Source organism: Chelonus insularis, unplaced genomic scaffold, assembly GCF_013357705.1.
Source record: "Chelonus insularis isolate UGA/USDA-ARS -01 unplaced genomic scaffold, ASM1335770v1 contig_139_pilon, whole genome shotgun sequence".
NCBI lineage: Eukaryota > Metazoa > Arthropoda > Insecta > Hymenoptera > Braconidae > Chelonus > Chelonus insularis.
The window spans coordinates 1,700,807-1,721,105 of NW_023276379.1; the positions used below are offsets into that span (position 1 = coordinate 1,700,807).

The window sequence follows — 20,299 nt, forward strand, 5'->3', positions numbered from 1 at the left end:
AATATGTGTAATTTTCAAAGAACACAAAACATAGGAATGAATAAAATTCATGAATTATATTTTATGTGATATTGGAAGTTAAATAAAACAAATGTTTTTTACAAGAGTGCTAAAAAAATTATTTTATTTCATAAACTTTTCTTTGTGATCAGTTATGTATGAAATCGTAATTTACTTTGATTTTTTTTATCAAAATGTATATTAAATATTAATGCCAGCCCTTTGAAGATAGTTTTTCAAGAGTAGAGCATTCGGCTCAGGAAGTTGTTGAAATATTCCAGCTAATTGTCCTGACGGTAATTTACCGAGTCCCTGAGCTAAATGTAATCGTACATCACCTATACCTGTAAATTATTAGTGTTGATAAAAACATAGTTTTATATGCTATCATAAATTATTGAGTTAATAAAATTAAATTTTAAAAACAATAATTTGAATTATGTACCTTCCAGAGGGTCTTTTTTTGGATTCTTAGCACAAATCAATTGGCTATAAGCTGCTTGATATCCTGGGTTTTCATCAATTTCGTTTAAAAATTGATCCTCATTATTGATGGCATGATCTTGAGGTAATTCAAAAAATTCAATTAAACATGCTAAAATCTTAGGATAATAAACATTATAGGGACTTTCAACCATCGTATGGCCATCAATCAAAAGATTCGATATTCCAACTGCTGCAACTTTACGTTCAATTTCACCAGATACTTTCTGTAAATCTGTTAAAATGACTCTTTCTAGTACCATTCCAAACATTTGAGGTTGAATCCCATCAATAATGGCTATAATATTTTTCGAACCATATCTTATAATATAGTATGAAAAAAATACTATTAAGCTTTTTACGAACTTTGTCGTTTTACTTAATGATAATCGTTGAAATAATAAAACAAATATTTGTTTCATATATGGTTCTAAAACTTCCCTGTAAATAATAAATTACTCAAATAATATATCAGAGCATTAGATTAATAAAATAATACATTACAATTGATGAGAACTTACGGTGGAAAATTTTGTATTATTGTTTGCATTAGCAAAAAACCTTCATGATCGTTCGCTTTTGAAGCAATTAATTTTTGAAACACTCCTAAAAGAGCACTGGTTTTATCTTGTGCTATAATTTGGTGTGATCCAAGTGTAACAACAGCTTGGAGTAATCTATTTAAAGGATGAATATTTCCTTGACGTTCGAATAAAACTGGAGAAAGTAGACAGGGAAAAAGGGCCATATAGCTTTCCGGTACTTCTGTTCCAGTTCTCAATTCTAACAATAAAGCCAATATTTGAAATACATAAGGCATGAATTCTTGAACATCTTGCTGGAGAATTCCTTGGAATATTGGAAACAAAACTTGCTCAAAAGATCCAATTGCCATTATGTTTGATTTACAAACAATTCTGAAGACAAACAAAAGAACTTACTTGATGAATCTTTTCTAATTTTAGTTGATTAAAAAAAAAAATTACACTTACCTGATTGATAAACTTAACGTTTCAAACAAGTAATGATTAAAATTAGGTCGACTTGGATTGCGAGCAACAACTTCTAATTTTTCTGTTAATTTTGGTAATAATTCGCCAAGATAGGGCATAATATTGTTTTTTAAGATACCAAAACTTCTCATAATTGCTCTCATTGCATATTCATTTTCATCGGAATTGGGCATTTCAAGTATACTAAATAAACCATTCAATAAATTGGAAGACATTGGTACTATTTCTTCTGGTTTAACTCTAAAAAATGAAACAATAATTTTGTATTGTTAAATTTGACAAAGCTACAAAACAAATGAAAATAATATCAAGCGGTATTCTTACAATGAAGTATCATCTGGTCCTCTCAATGAAAATATTTTATCAATGGCACAAGCAGCATAGCTATGCACCACAATACTTGATGCTTGTAAATGCCTAATAATATCAGGTAAACTTCCAACAACTATTTCACGAGGTAATATTGATCTAAATGTCATGATAAACTTGATCGAATCTGCTTTTATCACTGGAAACTCATTTACTGCAAATGTTTTGAAAAATTTTGAATTTCTAATTAGCAACATACAAAATAAGGTGAGTTTAAAATCATTTATATACGCTCAATACCATTAGCCTTAGCAAGCTCCGGTTGAATATGTTGTGTAGCAAATTGTGGAATTGGTACAAATTCATTGCTTTGAGTAACACCATGTTTCTGTGTTTGCCCTTTACTTGCTGAACTTGTTACTAAATAAATGACAGCATCTTTTTTACGCCAATTCTCTGCTGGTTTAACAGCATACTCTTCCAATTTTTGCTACAAAATAATCATAAATATTATGTCGATTATGATTAATAGTACATTATTGTCTTGGCAATTTGCATGTATTTTTTATTTACAACTTACCATAACATATACTCCAAAAATATCCATCACTTTAGCACCAAAATATTTGGCCAGTACTTTAACTAAATCACAAGCAGCACGTCGTCTAGTATCAACATCACTTCCTTCTATATCACGCCTGATATATTCATCTGGATTATCTTCAAATAATTCATTATCTGATTCGCGGAATTCAATGTTTGGAGTTATTAAATTTGTACATATATTTCGTAAAGTATCTGGTGCTTCAAATAATGAACGATATTGTTCACGATCAGCAACTGTTACCAAGAATTGCAACGAGTTTGAGACTAACTAAAATAATATCAAGAAATATTATTTGTATTTTTTTACGTATTGTCGATGATTTGATGGATTAAACCTCAATACCGTATCATATTTAGCTTGTTGTCCCACTGTATTTAATAATTTCCAAATGGCATCTAGAAATTGTGGCACATATTTTTGAAATTCTTCATCATACTTTTGTGCATAAAGTACAATATTATCACAAACTTGAGATTTAAGTTGCTCTATAATACCAGCTTCATCATCATCCTGCAGTTTTAAAATAATTGTAAAAATATACACATCTGAATCAATTCTTTTATATAAAAAATTACCGTTGTCTGTAGAGCAGGAACATCAGTTGTAAGTAAACGATGAAAATTAACCATCCATATCTCCATATTGTCTTCAAAAAATTCAGGTAAATCTTGAAAATTCAATGAATAAAATACTTTTGATAATATTGTTAATGAATTGTATATTACTTTTAATGCTTCAACATTATCTGCATGAACTTGAGTGAGATTCATCGTTGCCTAATGATAGTAAAAAAATTGTTAGGAAATAAATTTAATGATTAATGTAAAAAATAAATTAAAGGTATGTTTTAATTTATTTACCAAAAACAAATCCGTCAATGGTTTGGCAAATTTATCTAATACGAATTTAATTTCCGTCCAAAGAATCTGACTTTTAAATTCATAGCGATATCTTTTAAAAAGAGAATGAGCCGTATGTAAAACACCATTTATTACATGAAAATCGCCTGTATTAAATTTTTCAACCATTTGATCAATAAGATCTGGCCATTTATTCGGAAAATCATGCTTCCCAATAATCGAAACAGCGTCTGACAATTGTTTTTGTATTGAATCAGGTGAATGAAGCATTAAATTAACAATTAACTTTTTAATTGCTTCTCGATCTTGGGCATGAATACGATCGACTGCATCTTCTTCCTTAAATAAGAATATTTTTTATGAGTTACATTAAAGTTGAATTAAAATAGCATGCATATTTATAAGAATGTGAATCATGATTCTCCTACAACATTTTAAAATTAAATACAAAAATAAATTAATAAGATTATATACTTACTACTTTCCAGTTACGTTTTATGTAGTTTTTAAAAGCTACTGCACCAGCAACGCGAATTGTTAGATCAACATCCTGCTTTTCTACCAAGTGTAACAGTAGTGCAGGATAATTCTGATTTACTTCGATTGATTCTAAAAATTTCTCAGCTAAAATGATAAAAAAAAAATAGAACTATGAATTTCTTAAAAAAATAATCCATTACAATAATTTTTTACATCCAACATCTATTGATAAAGATTAATTAGATCATATCAAAATTTTTAGAGGTTAAAATTATTTCAACTACAGCTTACCGGGTCGTCGTACATTTACATCAGGACTTAATGTATGCTTTAAATATTCACTTAATGTTAATAAATTAGCTTCTTCTAGTTCCATAATTTTATAATTTTGATATTTAATTAAAACTTTACAATAATATATGAACAATAATTAATTTCAAAAGTTTACTTTGCGCGTAATGCATGCAAGATATTATATTTTAACCGGTATCGTCGAATTTAATTGTTTAACTGATCCAAACGGTGTATACATATACACTATACATTGACCTATGGTCAATAATGACTAAGATTGCCCGTTTCATAGAATTCCTTTATTTACATGTGGCGCCCTCTCAACGCAATGTTTCCTAGAATAAACTATTATCAACACAAACCAGATAACTTGTTGATAATACAGATAGCAAATCTATTTGAATAGCCGCCACTAATTTAAAATTTAATTTAATTAAAAAAAATTTAAAATAAAATATTTAAAATATATATGACTTTTTGAATATCATTCATCTGTGGATTATTAATAAAATTTTTTTGTAATTTTATAATTAATAAGGACTTCGCTTAGTAAATAATAATATCCAAAGATTGATTGTAATACAAAATTATTTATTTTTAAGTAATGATCAATATCGTTAATTTAACAGCAAATGTACATATTATTAATAAGACAGACGACTATTAACACTTTTGTTGAGAAGTGAATACTTTCATTTACATCGGTGTAATCTTTGGTTAATATTTTTTAATTGAAACATTATCGAATTTAAAACTTAGTCATCATTAATTGCATTAGGTTGAAATAGTGTAAATTAATGGTCGATTAAAATTAATTATATTATGCAGCAATATTTTTTAGAGTATGACTTTTTCAAGACTGCTCTTATGGCATCGGTAAATACTTCTTCTAACTTGTCCTGAAATTTCGCAGAACACTCTACATACTTAAAAGCTTTTATTTTTTCTTTCATCCTTCTACACTCCTTTAATGATACTATATCTTTATTTTCATCATTTCTTAAATCGCCTTTTGTTCCTAAATAGAAAGTAAATATATCATTCAAGACATTAGATAAATTAATTTATTAAATATTAAATATAGAATTATTACTAAAAAAATTTTTTACCAACAAGAACAATAGGTACATTTGGGCAGTGATGTTTAATTTCTGGATACCATTTACTTAAAATATTCTCAAATGAACTTCGTGCACTTATGGAGAAGCACAAAAGAAAACAATCTGTCTAAAAAGTAACATTTTTTTAAAAATATAATTGAATCAGTTTCAATTAAATGAATGCAAAAAAGAAATTGCATGATTACTTACATTTGGATATGATAACGGTCTCAATCTTTCGTAGTCTTCCTGTCCAGCAGTATCCCATAAAACTATATCATATTCTTGTCCATCAACATTAATTGTGTCTGAGTAATTATCAAACCTATAAAGTTTAATGCACTTCATTACTTTCTGTATGACTATAATAATATACTATTTACATTTTATTTTTAACTTTAAACGGCTTTCATTACTACTTACACTGTAGGCACATATTCTGTTGGAAATTTTTTAGTTGTATAAGTAATTAACAAACATGTTTTTCCAACCATACCATCTCCTACGGCTGTTATTTTTATTCCTCTTGTCTTTGTAGTAGCCATATTTAATTATTTTTTACTGCAAAAAAACTAATGCACACTTCATTATTATTATTGTCATTATTATTCTAATCATTACAATGCATGAATAAAATGAAGATAGTTACAGAGAATTTATTTAAGTTTTTCTTATTAAAAAATAAAAGTGTACAATATTTGCGTGTTTAGAGTCATTGAATCAAGGACAAGGACAATGACCAAGGCCACTATCCTAAGTTACTGTCGTACATCATCAGTTGCATATTGATAAACTTTCAATCTCATGAATAATTGCATTTCTGTTCGAAAAATCATTATCATAATTTGTATAATTTAACAATCATGAAGCTTATTTTATCTTTAATGTATTTATGTATTGGTATAATCCTTGGATAAAATTTTGTCACTTATCATAGTTAATTATCACAAGATTAAAGATATGTACACTTATCAGTTTTATCAATATTACTATCATCATTTCTTCTTGCAACTGGTCATGCTGTCATTCTAAGAGTGTAAAAATCCATTTTTGACAATAATTTCACTTTGCAAATGATTATTGTTAATATTACAGTAGATAAGAAGTAGGAATTTTCAAGAACCATGTCAATATGAACATTTAATTTTTGTCGTTTTATTTTATTTTTATGACTCATTATTCACTTATTTCATCTACTTCCGCACATTGTGGATCATCCACAAACTTACTCATTTACAGTGTTAAAAGGAAAGAAAACAAGGAAAAGTGTGCTCTAAATTAAATATTATGAATTTCAACTTTGTTAAATTTAAGTTTCTAATTTTTTTTAATTTACTAATAAATTAAGTAACCATTTATTTTTTTTATCATTAGTGATCTTCATATATGCAAAATTCTATGTAGTCATTATTTCTCAAAAGTATTTTTAACATGACAATCATATCTACTAACTAATTTTACTCAACTCCATCAAATTATAGTTATTGTATATAAAGATATGATAATACAACTAAATATTAAAAAAAAATTATTCTTATGTATAAGTTGATTAATCTAATACTAAAAATAAACTCAAGTTTACGTTTGAATGAAGTAAATAATAAGTTAGTGACTTGTTTGAAGCCGTGTAGGCTGTTCATATGGGTGTGTCTTCCTATTGTATTTTTTACAAATGATTATAGATTATTCAATATTATAATAATACAAAAAAAGTTGATATTTTTATACTTTTTGAGTTAAGAAACAAATAGAATATCCACAAAGAAAACGAGACTTCTTTTATAAACTTGCAATAATTGTCTCTTGCAATCATTGAAATATATTATCAGCATTTATGATTGACAATGATACAATGTTTTATTATAATCTCCCAGTGTAATAATTGTCATTTTATCTAAGATACATTTTTTAATTCAATCCAATTCGTTTATTGATTTTTAAACAATTTTATAAAACATTAGTTTTGATATATCGATGATAGTTGAAAGTATGACAAGAGATTGTTTTGAATTGTAATTTGATTGATATTTAACACTTAGAAATCATTTGATTCTTACCACCATTCAGTCATCATAACTTAGAAAAATATTATAAATTCTTTCGTTTTACTTTTTTTTTTTTCTAAACATTGTGATAGTTTTAAAACTGTTATTTACTGTAATCAAAAAAAGATGTTATAGTTATTTTCAGTAGAAGTAAAGTTGTTGAACAGTAAATCGTAATAGCAAAAATTAATGATTACATAGAGATATTAACGATATGACTTTTACTGAATTACTTGAGTTGAACCGCGAAGGATGACGACACACTATTAACTGAATGTGATAAACATGCCTCAACACGTACGATTAAGTGATTGTTAGTAGTAGTATTGGAGAGGGTAAATGGTAGAGATAGACTGAGTATGTTAATAATTTTTTTTAAACTGATTAAAAAACAAAAAATGGATTATTTAAATATGAATTGTTAATGGACTTGGCATGTAAAAGTCTCTTATATCATGAATTCTTTTTTTTTCTTTGTGAAATAAGAATGACTTGAATATGAAATCACTCTGTTTGCCATTCTGAGAAAGAATTATTTTTGAAATCAACAAATAACCACTGAAAGCCCTGAAAGACTGTTTGATGACAACAACGATGTGTAAGATTGTTCCTATCTTATTGACATTGAGTAATTCAGTGGTTTCCTAAAAAAGTTCCAATTTCTAACAAAAGAGGTCAGGTCGGATGCGAAAATATAGTGGCGTGAATTCAAATTTTTATTGAGTCAATTTGAATTTTGTAGTTTATGCAATACACGATATATCTATATATGTATATATATATGATATGCTAAACATGTAGTATATAATACGATGATATGAAAAAGAAGTTGAAGAATAAAAAGAAGAATAGATGAATAATTTCTTTACTAACTGTGAAAGTGAAAAAATAAGTTGGAGCATAAATTTAAAGAATAGCTTTATATAGAACAGATTATTTGTTATCATCATTACAAACAGTAAAAAAAGAATACTTACAATTTGAAATTAAGTAAATGTTACTGTCAAATGATGGGTGATGTGTAAAATAAATAATAAATATGGTTTAATGTCTACATTGAATTTTGATACACAGATGTACATGTTCACTCGAGACTGTATAATGTGAAAAAATATTTGATAAAATATTAATAAAAATAATATTTTCATTACGGAAAAAAGGGAATGGTCATTGATTTCAACATCACAAGTTAGTGTTGCAATCTTTTGGAAATTTATTGTATTTCGTATAAAATAATAATAAAAAATTAATTGTAGATAAAAAAGTTTTGAAATGTTCAAAGAAACTGAATCATCACTCGGTGTAAATTGCAATAGTGGTCCATCTCGACCTAGAAGACATTTTCCGAGATTTTCATTAAGGACTTTATTATATTCTAGTCCACTTTTGGGACGAAGATTTATTAGAACAGCACCTCCTAGTTCTTTAAGTAATAGTAGAAATCCGAAAAGTAAGTAATAAAGTGAATTGAAATAGATATAATTAATTGATAATAAACGTACGTTTGTATTTTAGCAAAAAATGTATCAGCTCACAAACAATCACAACAAAATAGTGACGTGGAAAAAGGTGAAGCTAAAGTCTTGAATAACCCAAATCAACGCCAAGTAGAGCGAAATTTAGAATTCGATCGCAATGGAAGCAAAAATGAATCAACCGTAATATTTAATGTAGCTGGAAAGGTAAGTGTATAAAAAATTTAAACATATATATGAAAAGAAAGTCATGAAATGTAAATTATATTTCAGAGTAGCGAAACTAATAGTGACGTGATGGAATGTCCCTTGTGTTTAGCAGAACTGCCATCAGAAGTGTTTCCAGTTGTACAATCTTGCCACCATCGTAGTTGTTTCGATTGTTTTCAACAGTATTTACGTGTTGAAATATCAGAATCAAGAGTTAATATTGCTTGCCCTGAATGTGCAGAACCTTTACATCCCAATGGTAATTTAAAAAAACTCATTTATTATCATAAATTTTATAATGAAAAAATGAATCAGTAAATTACGTGTATTTTATATTTATAGATATACGAATGATTTTGAATGATCAAATTCAATTGGAAAAATATGAAGACTTTATGGTTCGTCGAGTGCTAGCAGTTGAACCCGATGCAAGATGGTGTCCTGTTCCAGATTGTAGTTATGCTGTTATTGCAAGTGGATGTGCATCATGTCCTAAATTACATTGTGAACGGCCTGGATGTGATTCATATTTCTGTTACCATTGTAAAGCTCGTTGGCATCCTAATCAAACTTGTGATGCTGCAAGAGCCCAAAGATTTCATCGTGATCAAAGTTTATCAACAAGTTTTAGCCAAATTGAAGCAGCAACACGGCAAAATTGTAATGATATCAAACCATGTCCAAGATGTCAAGTTTTGATTGTAAAAATGGAAGATGGTAGTTGTAATCACATGACGTGTGCTGTATGTGGTGCAGAATTTTGCTGGCTATGTATGAAACAAATCAGTGACTTACATTATTTAAGGTATTATTAAATTTTCTATACATTATATATTTTATATGACGTATATATTTATATATGTTGGCTGTTTTATTTATAGTCCATCAGGGTGTACCTTTTGGGGTAAGAAACCCTGGTCACGAAAAAAGAAAATTTTATGGCAACTAGGAACATTGGTAGGTGCACCTGTTGGAATTGGGCTTATTGCAGGAATATCTATTCCAGCTATGATTATAGGTAATAATTGTTAAAAGTTGTAATCAAAGTATCATTGTTACTAATAGTGATGGAAATGTTTTTTTTATTTGTTACAGGTATTCCAGTGTGGGTAGGAAGAAGGCTTTATTCTAAATATCAACGAACAAATAAACATAAAAGGAATGCATTGATTGTTGGTGGAGTAACAGCATCAGTAAGTATAATAAATTTTTATGTTACGTTGATATTTTTATTAATACACTATTATCAATATTTACTTAATAGTGGAATTTTTTTTTCATTTATTATTAAAGACGAAAGAATAAAAAAGCACAATAAAAACACTCGACAAGTAAGATAGTTTGAATCGTAATAATAATGACAATGATTATAATGATTAAAAATAATTGTACTAAATAATTATTGCTGTTCAAAAGCAGTTTCAAATGTTAATATTCCATCATTATATAAATCTTGTAAAAGATCAATTAGTCTTTGTTCGGTAAGTGGATCACCGAGTGCAACATCAACTGATCCAATACAAAGTAAAAGAGCTAATAATTGTGATTTACGGTAATCTTTATCTAAATCTTGGCGCGAATAATTTAATTCTTCATAAATATCAAGGCCAAGCTTTTGACATGTTTTAGTTAAAGTTGACCAATATTTATCTAATAAAATGTATGTATAATGTCTTCGTAGTTTAGTTGGCACTGAACTTATAATTAACAATGCGATATCATTTGTTGGTCTAGAATGAGTAATCATTTGCCAATCAAGAATAGCACATTCACATGTGTTATTATCATTATCATTGTCGTTATTATCATCGTCATCGCCATTATCTTGATCATTGTTATCATCGTTATCATCCGTATTAGTAAATTTTTCTTTGAAAAGCAAATTATTGCACCAAAAATCTGTGTGGGTTATAAGTGATACAGGACAATCTTTAGGAGCTAGAAGGGAAGATATTATTTCTTTCGTTTTTTTTCGTAAAGCTAATAAAGCTTTTAAAATATCCTCTAATCCTTGACGCCTTTCGAGAAATCGAGCCAGTTGAGGTAGTCCTCGTTCTACTAATTGTTGATATGAATCTGTAGCACGAGCTGTTTGAAACAGAAATGGGTATCTCTCAGATAACGGTTTTGAATCTTTGACTCTAAAAGCCAATGATAATGCATGGATGTATCCGATAGCTCTAATTGCTGCTTTTGTTTGACGTAAAGTTAAACCACGAGAAAATGGAGCTCCTTTGAAACCTTGAGTGCAAAGATTTTCAAGAACAAGAAATGATTCTGGAGGTTCTGGAGTTGTTGTAGTAGTAGAATCCTCAGTATCTCCTGCCGGTTTATAATGTGCATGTATTAATTTTGGAATTGGTAAATCTGTACTAGTTCCTAATTGAGTAACTTGGAAATTTTTTAAATCTGCAACAACCTGAAGTGGAATTTTTATAGTAATATAGAATCATATATTCGTAAATTATATGTTACGTACCTGTGTGTAAAATTTTATTTCTCGTAAATGAAATTGAGCTTCAGTCACAAAAAATCGACTAAAAGGATCATGAGGAAGGAGTTTGACGATGACATTCAGCTGATTTTTCTCTTGGTTAAGCGTATAATTTATTTTAACAGCTAGAATATCACTTAGAACACTTTCTCCTGCTATACATCCAGGATTTATTTCAAAATCATCAATTGTAGCAGTAGAAGAGTGAGAAGAAGACGGATCCTGACAATGAAGGTGTATTATGATGAGATTTTCGAGCCATTCTTTAGTTACAATTGTTGGATATCTAGTTGTCGTTTCAGATATATCAGTATCTTCACTGTCTGACATGTTATAATATTTATAACTCACAAACACATTTACAAATAAATATAAAATAATACAATTTTATATTCTAAATATTTGACAAAACGATAGTTCAGCTTTTATTCTATGACACGCGACGAAGACTTTTCCGAATTGGATAGAACAGAGAATTTTATGCAAAGAGATAGAGGGGAGAAGATATTCGATGGAAAGTGTGTGTGCGCGCACTCGTCGTGTGAATCAATATCTTTCATGGGCAACCCCCTAGTCCTATATATGTACATTCTATATATATATACATTTACAGAATGGTGAAATATTAAGGAAATTAATGATTATTGTTTCTTTTTCAGATCATTGTATCACCAGTGTTAGCAGGTTTAGCCGTGGGAATAGGCGTTCCCATTTTACTTTTCTATGTTTATGGAGTAGTGCCGGTATCACTCTGTCGTAGCGGTGGGTGTGGAGTATCAACAAATGGTTCTGGGGTCAGATTCGAATTTGATGATGAAAATGAATTAATGATTATGAGTGTATTGGGTAATGGAAATGGAGGTAGCGGAAGGAGAAATATTGGAGGTTGGATTAATAATTTTCTGCATAATAAATTGAATATCCCAGTTGATAAAGAATGAACAAAAAATAAATAAATAAATTGATTATTTTTATAGATACTATATCGTTTGCTGGTGGTACTAGTACTAATGGAGCTGATGGAGTAAGTCATCAAAGCGTTGGAAATAATCCATCAATTGGAGAAGCTTCATTGGGTGGAAGTGGAAGCTTATTGGAAAAATTAGGAAGAGAAAACGATTGTGAAAGCGCAAGCAACATTGCAGTAGCTAGTCTTGCAGGAAGTATAACATCGAGCGTTTTGTTACCAAACAGTAATATTAGTGGAGGACAAAAATTAAAAGTGGAGGCTGATGTCACAGTATCCGGTCAACGATTTAGTGTTGTAAGTGAAACTACATCAGATACGACCAAAAGTCTTTCGGGAAAATCAGTAAACGCATCAATAACAGGGGATGATGGAGCTGCATCTACACGAGCATTGGCTGGTTCAGTACTAAATTTTAAAGTAATTATAAATAAATAAATATAAAAATTAAAATTATTGATAATTTAATGACGTAATTAATATTTAATACAGGTTGAAGGTGGAAATGGTTTGATCTCGGAAAATTGCAAAGGTAATGCAGAAAACGAACCAGTGATGATGGTTACTTCATCTACTTCAAACGAATCAACAGAAGAAATAAAAAAAAATATAATTGAAGCTGAAAATGAGCAAACAGAAAATCGAGTAAAACATGAGGACAATTTAAGTGTAATTAGAGTATAATACTGAGGCAAAGTAATTAAAGTTGACGCTGCAACGACATGTTATAATTTAAAATAAAACGTAGATGAAAAACAATTTGTGCTTAAAAATACAGTATTGGATAATTGTAATGCATGAATCAATAATTAATATTGATGAAAAGAACTGAAAAGATTGATAAAAAGGTAAAAATAAAATAATGTAATCCAAGCAGTAATGTAATGTGTATGTAAGGCGGAAAAACAGGATGAAAGATTCAATTCGCAGAGTAAAACAACGTGATTCATATAACGATAATAAAAACTATATACTTGTATATACATGAAGGCGAATAGTAAAATGTATATTAATAACAAAAGAATAAACAATTTGATAAATTTTAATGATGTAATTGATGTAAATTTTATTTATTAATATTCCTGAATTAAATAGCTTGATATTTGGCAATACTAAGGTTATAATTCATTAAAAACAGAAAGCTAATTTTAAAAGATTTTAGTATATTGAGCTCATTTGAGATTTTATATTTTCGCAAATTTACTCAATTTAATTGTTAAATAGAAAAATCCATCTGTAAATTCGAAAAATTCCGCTTTAGTTCTTTTGAACGCCATGTCAAGTTCGAAGAAATATTTCTATTTTGTAACGTAAGAGGCCGTATAAATGACTTTCTATAAAGTTGCGCAAATGTAAAATGGGCAGCTCAGACGGCTTGATACATATATGGCATAAAAATAAGCTTGCCAATTAATGCAAGAATGACAACGATATTATTTTTTTAAAGTAAAACAATCAATTTTGAGGTTAACGCAATATTGTAATTAACAAAATTTAGTCGTTTGTTTAAGTAGTGTATGTATAAATAATTGAAAAATCAAAATTTTGTTTTTATTTGTAAAAAAATACATTTTAAATCGTTTCATATTTACAGATAATATTTTTTGTAAGGATGGCTGATGCTGCTGCACGTAGAGAAGCCCGGAGGAGAAGAATTCTTGAAAATTCTGAATATCGGTTGCAAAAAATTAGTGGAGTATCTAGTCTTGAAAAACCATTAGGTAAAGATGAAATTAATTTATTGTTATCATTACAATCATTATCTAACCATCAATGGTTTACGATTTTTATTTATTGTTTTTTTTTTTTTTTAAATTAGAAAAGAAGGAAATTGTGTTACCAAAGCAAAATACACATTCTGTACTATCAAATCAAAGTATAAATGGAATTGTCCCAAGAGAATCACTAGTTAATTCCGAATGGGACGAAGACCCTTTACAATTGGAGAATCAAATTGACACAGATCTGTTATTATCAGAATCAGAAAATTTGAACTCCTTGTCTAGCAAATCAAATTCCATCCATGACAATGTTGTTAATGAAAATGGAAATATTCAAGGACATAGACATCGAAATTTGCCAACAGCCACACATGACTACACCGAAAATTCATTTTTTTCTACTGAGGAAAATACTCAGAAATTAAATAAAACTGAAGAACCAAAACAATCAAAAATCCATACATTTTTTACTAATCAATTAGTATACACTATTTTAGCAATAATTATAAACCTTATGATGATTTTTCAACTTGATAATATATATGGGAAAGTGAGTAAAATATCATTTCATTTTATTGAAAAAAAATTTATCAAAATCACAGTACATAGTTTAATATTAACATTATTTTTTAGAGTATAATTACACCATTCTTTATGGTCTTTTTCACTCGTCTTTATTTTATTGGAGTCGTACCTCAGTCATCAAAAGGAAATATGTTATTTGCAGCCTTAGTTCTTTGTAACATTCAACCAAGTATTCTTCATACATTTCAAAAAGTTTTTAATACAATTAATCTTTTCATTCGAGATTTGTCATTGTACATCTTCAGTTTTGTGATTATATTTAACATAATAACAAGACACTTCATCGATTTGGATGATTCTCTTCCTGAGACAATGGATGCACCGGATTCTCAAGTCTCAACTTAGAAGCAATCTGATGCCTTTTTCAAACTGTAGACTGTAATCATTATATTGTAATACTACAATTTTTTCTATAATCAAATGTAAATATAATATATTTTGCTCTTTCATTGAATCATTATAAATATATTAATGACTTTAAAATATTTAATATAGAAATTTAGAATACAGTAATTATTAAAATTAAACTTCAAATCTTTGTTTACATATTTTTGACTTCTTTATTACGAATGGTTTCATGAAAATTTGACTTGTTAGCATTTATTACAAGCACACTTATTTTGGAACCTCTTTATCTTTTAAATCTAACAAAATTTTTTTTCTCACAAATCCAGTATGTCCCAATTTTACCATCTTTTCTTCCCACTCTATTATATTATGACGATATTGGTCCATTAATTTTTTATGTTCTTCTGCATACTTTTCCTTAATATCTGGTGATAAATTGGCCCATTCTTCAGATACTTCTTTTACCCATTCCTTTAACATAATAAATCAACCATTCAAGTAATGTTTATATTTTTTTTTCTCGTCTAATATTAACAGTTGTACTTACAGTATATGGAACTTTATCTTTTTTTAGGTTCTTTTTAGAAATTAAGTATGAGATGAATATTGATGGCGGTTTCTTAGGCTTTCCTAGCTCTTCTAATTTCTGAAAAATTATTGAAAGAAGTATTGTTTATTTTGATCTGTAACATTAGATTATATAGTTTCTTCCGACATGAAAGTTAAATATTTTTTCTGTATTTTAAAAAATTATAATTGATAAGAACCATTAGTATTAGATTTTATTTAATACAGTTCTGATGGATTCATAAAAATAAATGTAACCAAAAAAATACATACTGATTTCATGGCATTTTTTTTCTTCATCAATAATTTTTTCTCCCGTGCTTCTTTTATCATTTTTTTTTGTTCATCAGTTAATAGACTTTCATATTCTATGATTTCTTTGACATAAAGATCCATTTCCTGTCTATAAGCTTGTTGTAAACTTTGTTTCTGCTCAGTATTATATTCAGCCCATCTTTGAGAAAGTAAATTCAAAACTTTGTTGTTCGGTATACCAGGATTTTCTGCAATTATTTTTGGTCTTTCTTCTATAGAAAATCGAATAAATGGGTTTAAGGGACGTTTAGGCCTTGGTGGAATACCATTTATATTTTCACTTAACCTCGTGCAGAAGGTAACCTGTGATTGATAGCACCCTGATAAGGTGGATCTATTAAATAATAAATATATTAATTAAAATGATTAAATTGGAAATATGGTTTAAGTTATAAAGTAAACGAAACAATTACCTGTTAAACAAAAAATTAGCATTATTTATCAGAGGAGTACACAATTTAAAAAATTTCTTGCCGGTCGCCATGTTTATTTTTGAACGTATCACAATCATGGAGGACGCGTATTTTTAAACTTTTATATAAACAGACCTTGAATAAATTCTATTGGTTGTTAATGATATTATTATATTTATTTGACTTACAAAAAATTAATAAATTAGCAACTGTAAATATTGATTGAAGTTAATTATAAAAAATCGATGAATACCATAATTGAATTGTTTACAATATTAAATTTATTAACAGAAGCTTTGTACACAGGTAATCATACTTAAAATTCAGTCATTTCTAAATTTTCATAATTATGAGTGAACTGGCGAATGTATTCTTGGTGATGCGGAATTTGCCATTGACCGATTCGCACGAGATGATTGCTCTCGTCGACATTCCTCTACTTGCTTTTCTAATTGTTCTTTTTGGACTAGAAGTTCTCTTGCACGTTGAGTAACAGGATCCTATAAAACACGTCAATAATTATTTTTTTATTGACTCAAAAAATAATAAGATTAAACATGAATTTCATTACCTGTTGTCTCATACTAGGATTCCATCGGCAATAAAGTCCTTTCCATGGTTTTATGTACCTCATACTAGCAATGGGGATGAGTACAAGTTGATAATGAGGTGCCCAATATAAGGGATTTTGATATAAGGATAACTGACTATTTATATAAGACCATAATGAAACAGTTCTTTGTTTAACTTGCTCTTGAACTCTTTCTCTTTCACTGCTAAATAAAAATGTACCAAATCTACATGAGTACAAATGATCCAAAATTGTAATTAAAAAGTGGTCATTAAATTGAAAAGCATTAGGGAATTGTTGAGTAATTTGCCATACACAGTCAATAAATTGTAAAAATACCGGTGATCTATCAGCGTCACTGTGATGTTCATCACCGTGGCCAATCCTTTGTTGAAACTTATGACCAAAACTCAACCATTCTTTTTCAATAAGAACTTCAAAACCTTTGATTGTTCGATAGTATGGATCTAGCAATAACATTGCTAGAGCTGTTAGTTGAACTGTTCGATCCCATCCGTCAGAGCAATGAACTAGTACAGAAGTTTTATGATTTTCTACTTTGTCTACTATTTTAACAGCTCCAGCAAGAATATATTTAAGATGTTTGAGCCACATAGATGATTCAATACCAGATAACCATCTAGCATCATCAATTGTTGGAAAACAAAGTTCTTTTAACTTTCTCAAACTCTCACGCATCACATGAATATTGTGAATATCTAAAAATACTAATTCAGCATTTTGGTAAGCATCTTCACTCTCATATCCGCCACCTTTCGCTTTATTAGCAATGGCATTAGCCATTGGTCGAGCATCCATGATAAAAAGCTTATGACTTTGAGCATTAGCGTCCATTATAAGTTGGACATATCTTTCATCTTCACGACTTCTCTTGCCTCCAACGCCAACGAGAGGTTGAGCACAACGAGTTATCGTTGCTTGGCTTTCTGGATGAATCCAAGACAATACTGGAAGCCTACCACGACTTCGAAACTGTGCAGACGCTTGAAGATCTTCATCAGTCGCTGCTGCTGGTACTGCCCAAATTGCTGGATAGCTATCACAAATGCTATAGGTATCATTTATTTTCGTTATTTTCCACATATCATTGTTAACTCCCATTCTTTTGAGCTCAGCAATGGGTTCATAAACATTCCATCCATTCTCAGGAAAAGTTTCTGAGTATTCAAATGCAAAAAGAGGAAGCTTATGGGACAAGGGAAATGAATACTGTTGTAGTTTTTCAAATACATCACGGCGAGAATGATTTTCTTGTTTATGTGCAAAACGGAGATTCCTCATATCTTTACAAAATACTTCAATACCATACGAATTTTCTCCTCTACTAGTCGCTCCACCGACTTTTTCAATTCTACTCACAACTCCCAGTGGTACTTCAACAATGGAAGGCGTTTCTCTGTCTATACTACGAAAATGAAGCTTGTAATTGGTTACACTCAAAACTCCTCTTGCTGGCCCTGAATAAGGACATAAATATGTAACATCTCTAGATACACCTTGTTTCCTTTCACCGTTCAGTAAAGATGGACCCGAATCTCCAGTGGATAAATTCTGTATCAATAAAAAGAAAATATTTTAAGTTATTCATCTTTAATATTAAATTCAAAAATAACTGATAATGTATTTATCGATAATAAATGAGTTCAATTCATTACACGAAAATAACAAAGTGTTGTTTAATGTGGCTGACGAGTCGGGTTAAAGGTCTATGTTTATTAAGACTGTCAACTAAAAATTAGATTGTGATAAAAAGCAATCTTTGTCGTGATTGAAAAATTTAATCGCTAAAAATACCATTTAATTTTGTTATAATAAAGATTTGTTTGCAATATCAGCTGACCTTACAGCTGTAGACACAGATAGATTTGGAAAAAATAAAATATTTATACAAGCCTAAAAATATTTACTGAGTATTTTGACTCATCGGCAAATGATTTTCCTCCATTAATGTTATAACAATAATGACAGTCATAACAAATATACTTTTTGTTTATATTATACAATATAATTAAACTCAAATTGCAACTTCTTGTCTAGATAATGTTTCAAGATAAAGATGAGGTAATAAACAATGTTGAAAAGCTAAAATAAAATGGAAAAATAATGATTAGATCATTTTCAGGCTTTACCGGACTAGCTTTTCCATCAATTTTATTTGCCTCTAAAGCAGAAATTATATTATTATCTGTAGATGTAGAGCTCGTAGAAAAGCTTTTTGAATTAGATGCTTTATCCCAATTCTCCTGAGTATGCATGAATGGAAAGAGAAGAAATTGAAGCAATATTATTTTGAAAAAATTAATAAATAAACATTTTTGAACAATGTTATTCTATTGTTTTGCATAAATCTATCATTAATACTGACCTCAGCAAAAAATTCACATTATGCTATAGCTTTTAATGAATACTTAGTTCTTGAAAAGATTTGTGATAAGATTTTTATTAATAACATGTGCTTAACATTGCTCAAATAGTTATGACTATAATATATTATATCAATAAACTCTAATCTCCTTCAATTGATTACTTATTAATTAAAAGATGATAATGTAGTAAATTTACCGATTCTTGGCCCATTTTGGAATTAAGTGAGCTGCTTTTACTGTCAGAGTTAAGAGAATCTGTGCTAGCATTTTTAGAGTTATGGTCAACTGTCAAAAGTTCTGCACTTCCTCGCTTATCCATGATGAATTATGATATCAAAACATTTATCACATGTTAATAGACATTCTGATTTTCCTTCTAGATTCACCTACAATCATTTTAAATAGTTAGTAAATATTATTATTTATCATACATTTCTAGCGTATCATAACCTCACTATTGAACTCATTTTCAATAATAAACAGCGCTTTGACTTACTGCCACGCCCTGGTTACTTACGAAAATATATAGTATTTTTTATCTAATGATTAATTGCATAAAAATCATTTATTGCTTGATAATATTGTAGATTAAATAAAAAATTGTTGATAAATTATAATATAAACTATTGAACTATTCTGTCAGTATACAAAATATTTGACAGTCTTCGCCATTTTGTTTCATACATTTTCACATTTAGTTCTATTTTTAATCAACCACAGCAGCACATGCAGTGAGTTTATTTACTTTTAAAACTGTGCATTTCATTCTGATTATTTTGAAGGTGTGTTCAATAAATAACTGTTATTTTGATAGAATAAATATTAAAACATTATTTAAATAATCAATAAAAGTATTAGTTCCTAATCTGAGCTTTTTAATAATTTAGATATCACATTGACGCTTACTAAAAAAACATGCAATTGTTTGAGGGTTTTACAGTAAAATATATCATATTCATTTTATTAATTAAAAAATGATATATTGTTTATTGAGATTTCAAAGAAAAAAGCTCATAAAGTGAGGGAGAAAGTTTCGATTTATTTATCAAAAATGA

General features: G+C 28.7%; 7 protein-coding genes across 9 annotated transcripts; 2 read left to right on the forward strand and 5 right to left on the reverse strand.

Annotated features, from left to right (window-relative positions):
- Window positions 1–94: 94 nt before the first annotated feature.
- On the reverse strand, window positions 95–4,271 carry Cse1 (chromosome segregation 1). Its single transcript, XM_035096303.1, has 12 exons — window positions 4,044–4,271; window positions 3,751–3,896; window positions 3,273–3,611; window positions 2,988–3,188; window positions 2,755–2,922; window positions 2,386–2,679; window positions 2,106–2,295; window positions 1,821–2,019; window positions 1,476–1,736; window positions 1,005–1,400; window positions 446–924; window positions 95–344 (listed from the first exon to the last, which is right to left on the reverse strand). The coding sequence occupies exons 1-12, from the start codon at window positions 4,126–4,128 to the stop codon at window positions 202–204; spliced, it is 2,901 nt and encodes a 966-aa protein (XP_034952194.1). The 5' UTR covers window positions 4,129–4,271; the 3' UTR covers window positions 95–201.
- Window positions 4,272–4,616: 345 nt separating this feature from the next.
- Window positions 4,617–7,565, reverse strand: LOC118074840 (ras-like GTP-binding protein RhoL). Of its 2 annotated transcripts, XM_035096330.1 has the most exons (6): window positions 7,389–7,565; window positions 7,204–7,301; window positions 5,570–5,718; window positions 5,357–5,471; window positions 5,156–5,273; window positions 4,617–5,064 (listed from the first exon to the last, which is right to left on the reverse strand). In XM_035096330.1, exons 3-6 carry the CDS (start codon window positions 5,689–5,691, stop codon window positions 4,862–4,864), a joined length of 558 nt encoding a protein of 185 aa, XP_034952221.1. In that variant the 5' UTR covers window positions 5,692–5,718; window positions 7,204–7,301; window positions 7,389–7,565; the 3' UTR covers window positions 4,617–4,861. The 2 variants fall into 2 exon arrangements, with proteins under 2 accessions (XP_034952221.1, XP_034952220.1); XM_035096329.1 differs by having other exon boundaries at window positions 7,204–7,565.
- A 439-nt stretch (window positions 7,566–8,004) lies between these two features.
- On the forward strand, window positions 8,005–13,391 carry LOC118074769 (E3 ubiquitin-protein ligase RNF19A-like). Its single transcript, XM_035096216.1, has 10 exons — window positions 8,005–8,379; window positions 8,448–8,641; window positions 8,707–8,873; window positions 8,940–9,135; window positions 9,219–9,681; window positions 9,758–9,894; window positions 9,972–10,069; window positions 12,030–12,255; window positions 12,348–12,757; window positions 12,830–13,391. Exons 2-10 carry the CDS (start codon window positions 8,464–8,466, stop codon window positions 13,019–13,021), a joined length of 2,067 nt encoding a protein of 688 aa, XP_034952107.1. The 5' UTR covers window positions 8,005–8,379; window positions 8,448–8,463; the 3' UTR covers window positions 13,022–13,391.
- Window positions 10,197–11,833, reverse strand: LOC118074770 (uncharacterized). Its single transcript, XM_035096217.1, has 2 exons — window positions 11,356–11,833; window positions 10,197–11,295 (listed from the first exon to the last, which is right to left on the reverse strand). Exons 1-2 carry the CDS (start codon window positions 11,698–11,700, stop codon window positions 10,276–10,278), a joined length of 1,365 nt encoding a protein of 454 aa, XP_034952108.1. The 5' UTR covers window positions 11,701–11,833; the 3' UTR covers window positions 10,197–10,275.
- A 304-nt stretch (window positions 13,392–13,695) lies between the features above and the next one.
- LOC118074851 (uncharacterized) lies at window positions 13,696–15,103 on the forward strand. Its single transcript, XM_035096349.1, has 4 exons — window positions 13,696–13,852; window positions 13,932–14,058; window positions 14,157–14,608; window positions 14,692–15,103. The coding sequence occupies exons 2-4, from the start codon at window positions 13,950–13,952 to the stop codon at window positions 14,986–14,988; spliced, it is 858 nt and encodes a 285-aa protein (XP_034952240.1). The 5' UTR covers window positions 13,696–13,852; window positions 13,932–13,949; the 3' UTR covers window positions 14,989–15,103.
- TFAM (mitochondrial transcription factor A) lies at window positions 14,823–16,374 on the reverse strand. The gene is made up of 4 exons (XM_035096350.1): window positions 16,287–16,374; window positions 15,832–16,207; window positions 15,539–15,637; window positions 14,823–15,462 (listed from the first exon to the last, which is right to left on the reverse strand). The coding sequence occupies exons 1-4, from the start codon at window positions 16,355–16,357 to the stop codon at window positions 15,259–15,261; spliced, it is 750 nt and encodes a 249-aa protein (XP_034952241.1). The 5' UTR covers window positions 16,358–16,374; the 3' UTR covers window positions 14,823–15,258.
- Window positions 16,375–16,527: 153 nt separating this feature from the next.
- On the reverse strand, window positions 16,528–19,938 carry mtm (myotubularin). 2 transcript variants are annotated; one of them, XM_035096039.1, is made up of 5 exons: window positions 19,762–19,938; window positions 19,441–19,630; window positions 19,008–19,121; window positions 16,858–18,429; window positions 16,528–16,786 (listed from the first exon to the last, which is right to left on the reverse strand). In XM_035096039.1, exons 2-5 carry the CDS (start codon window positions 19,561–19,563, stop codon window positions 16,634–16,636), a joined length of 1,962 nt encoding a protein of 653 aa, XP_034951930.1. In that variant the 5' UTR covers window positions 19,564–19,630; window positions 19,762–19,938; the 3' UTR covers window positions 16,528–16,633. The 2 variants fall into 2 exon arrangements, with proteins under 2 accessions (XP_034951930.1, XP_034951929.1); XM_035096038.1 differs by lacking the exon at window positions 19,008–19,121 and having other exon boundaries at window positions 16,530–16,786; window positions 19,762–19,935.
- Between the last annotated feature and the right edge of the window lie 361 nt (window positions 19,939–20,299).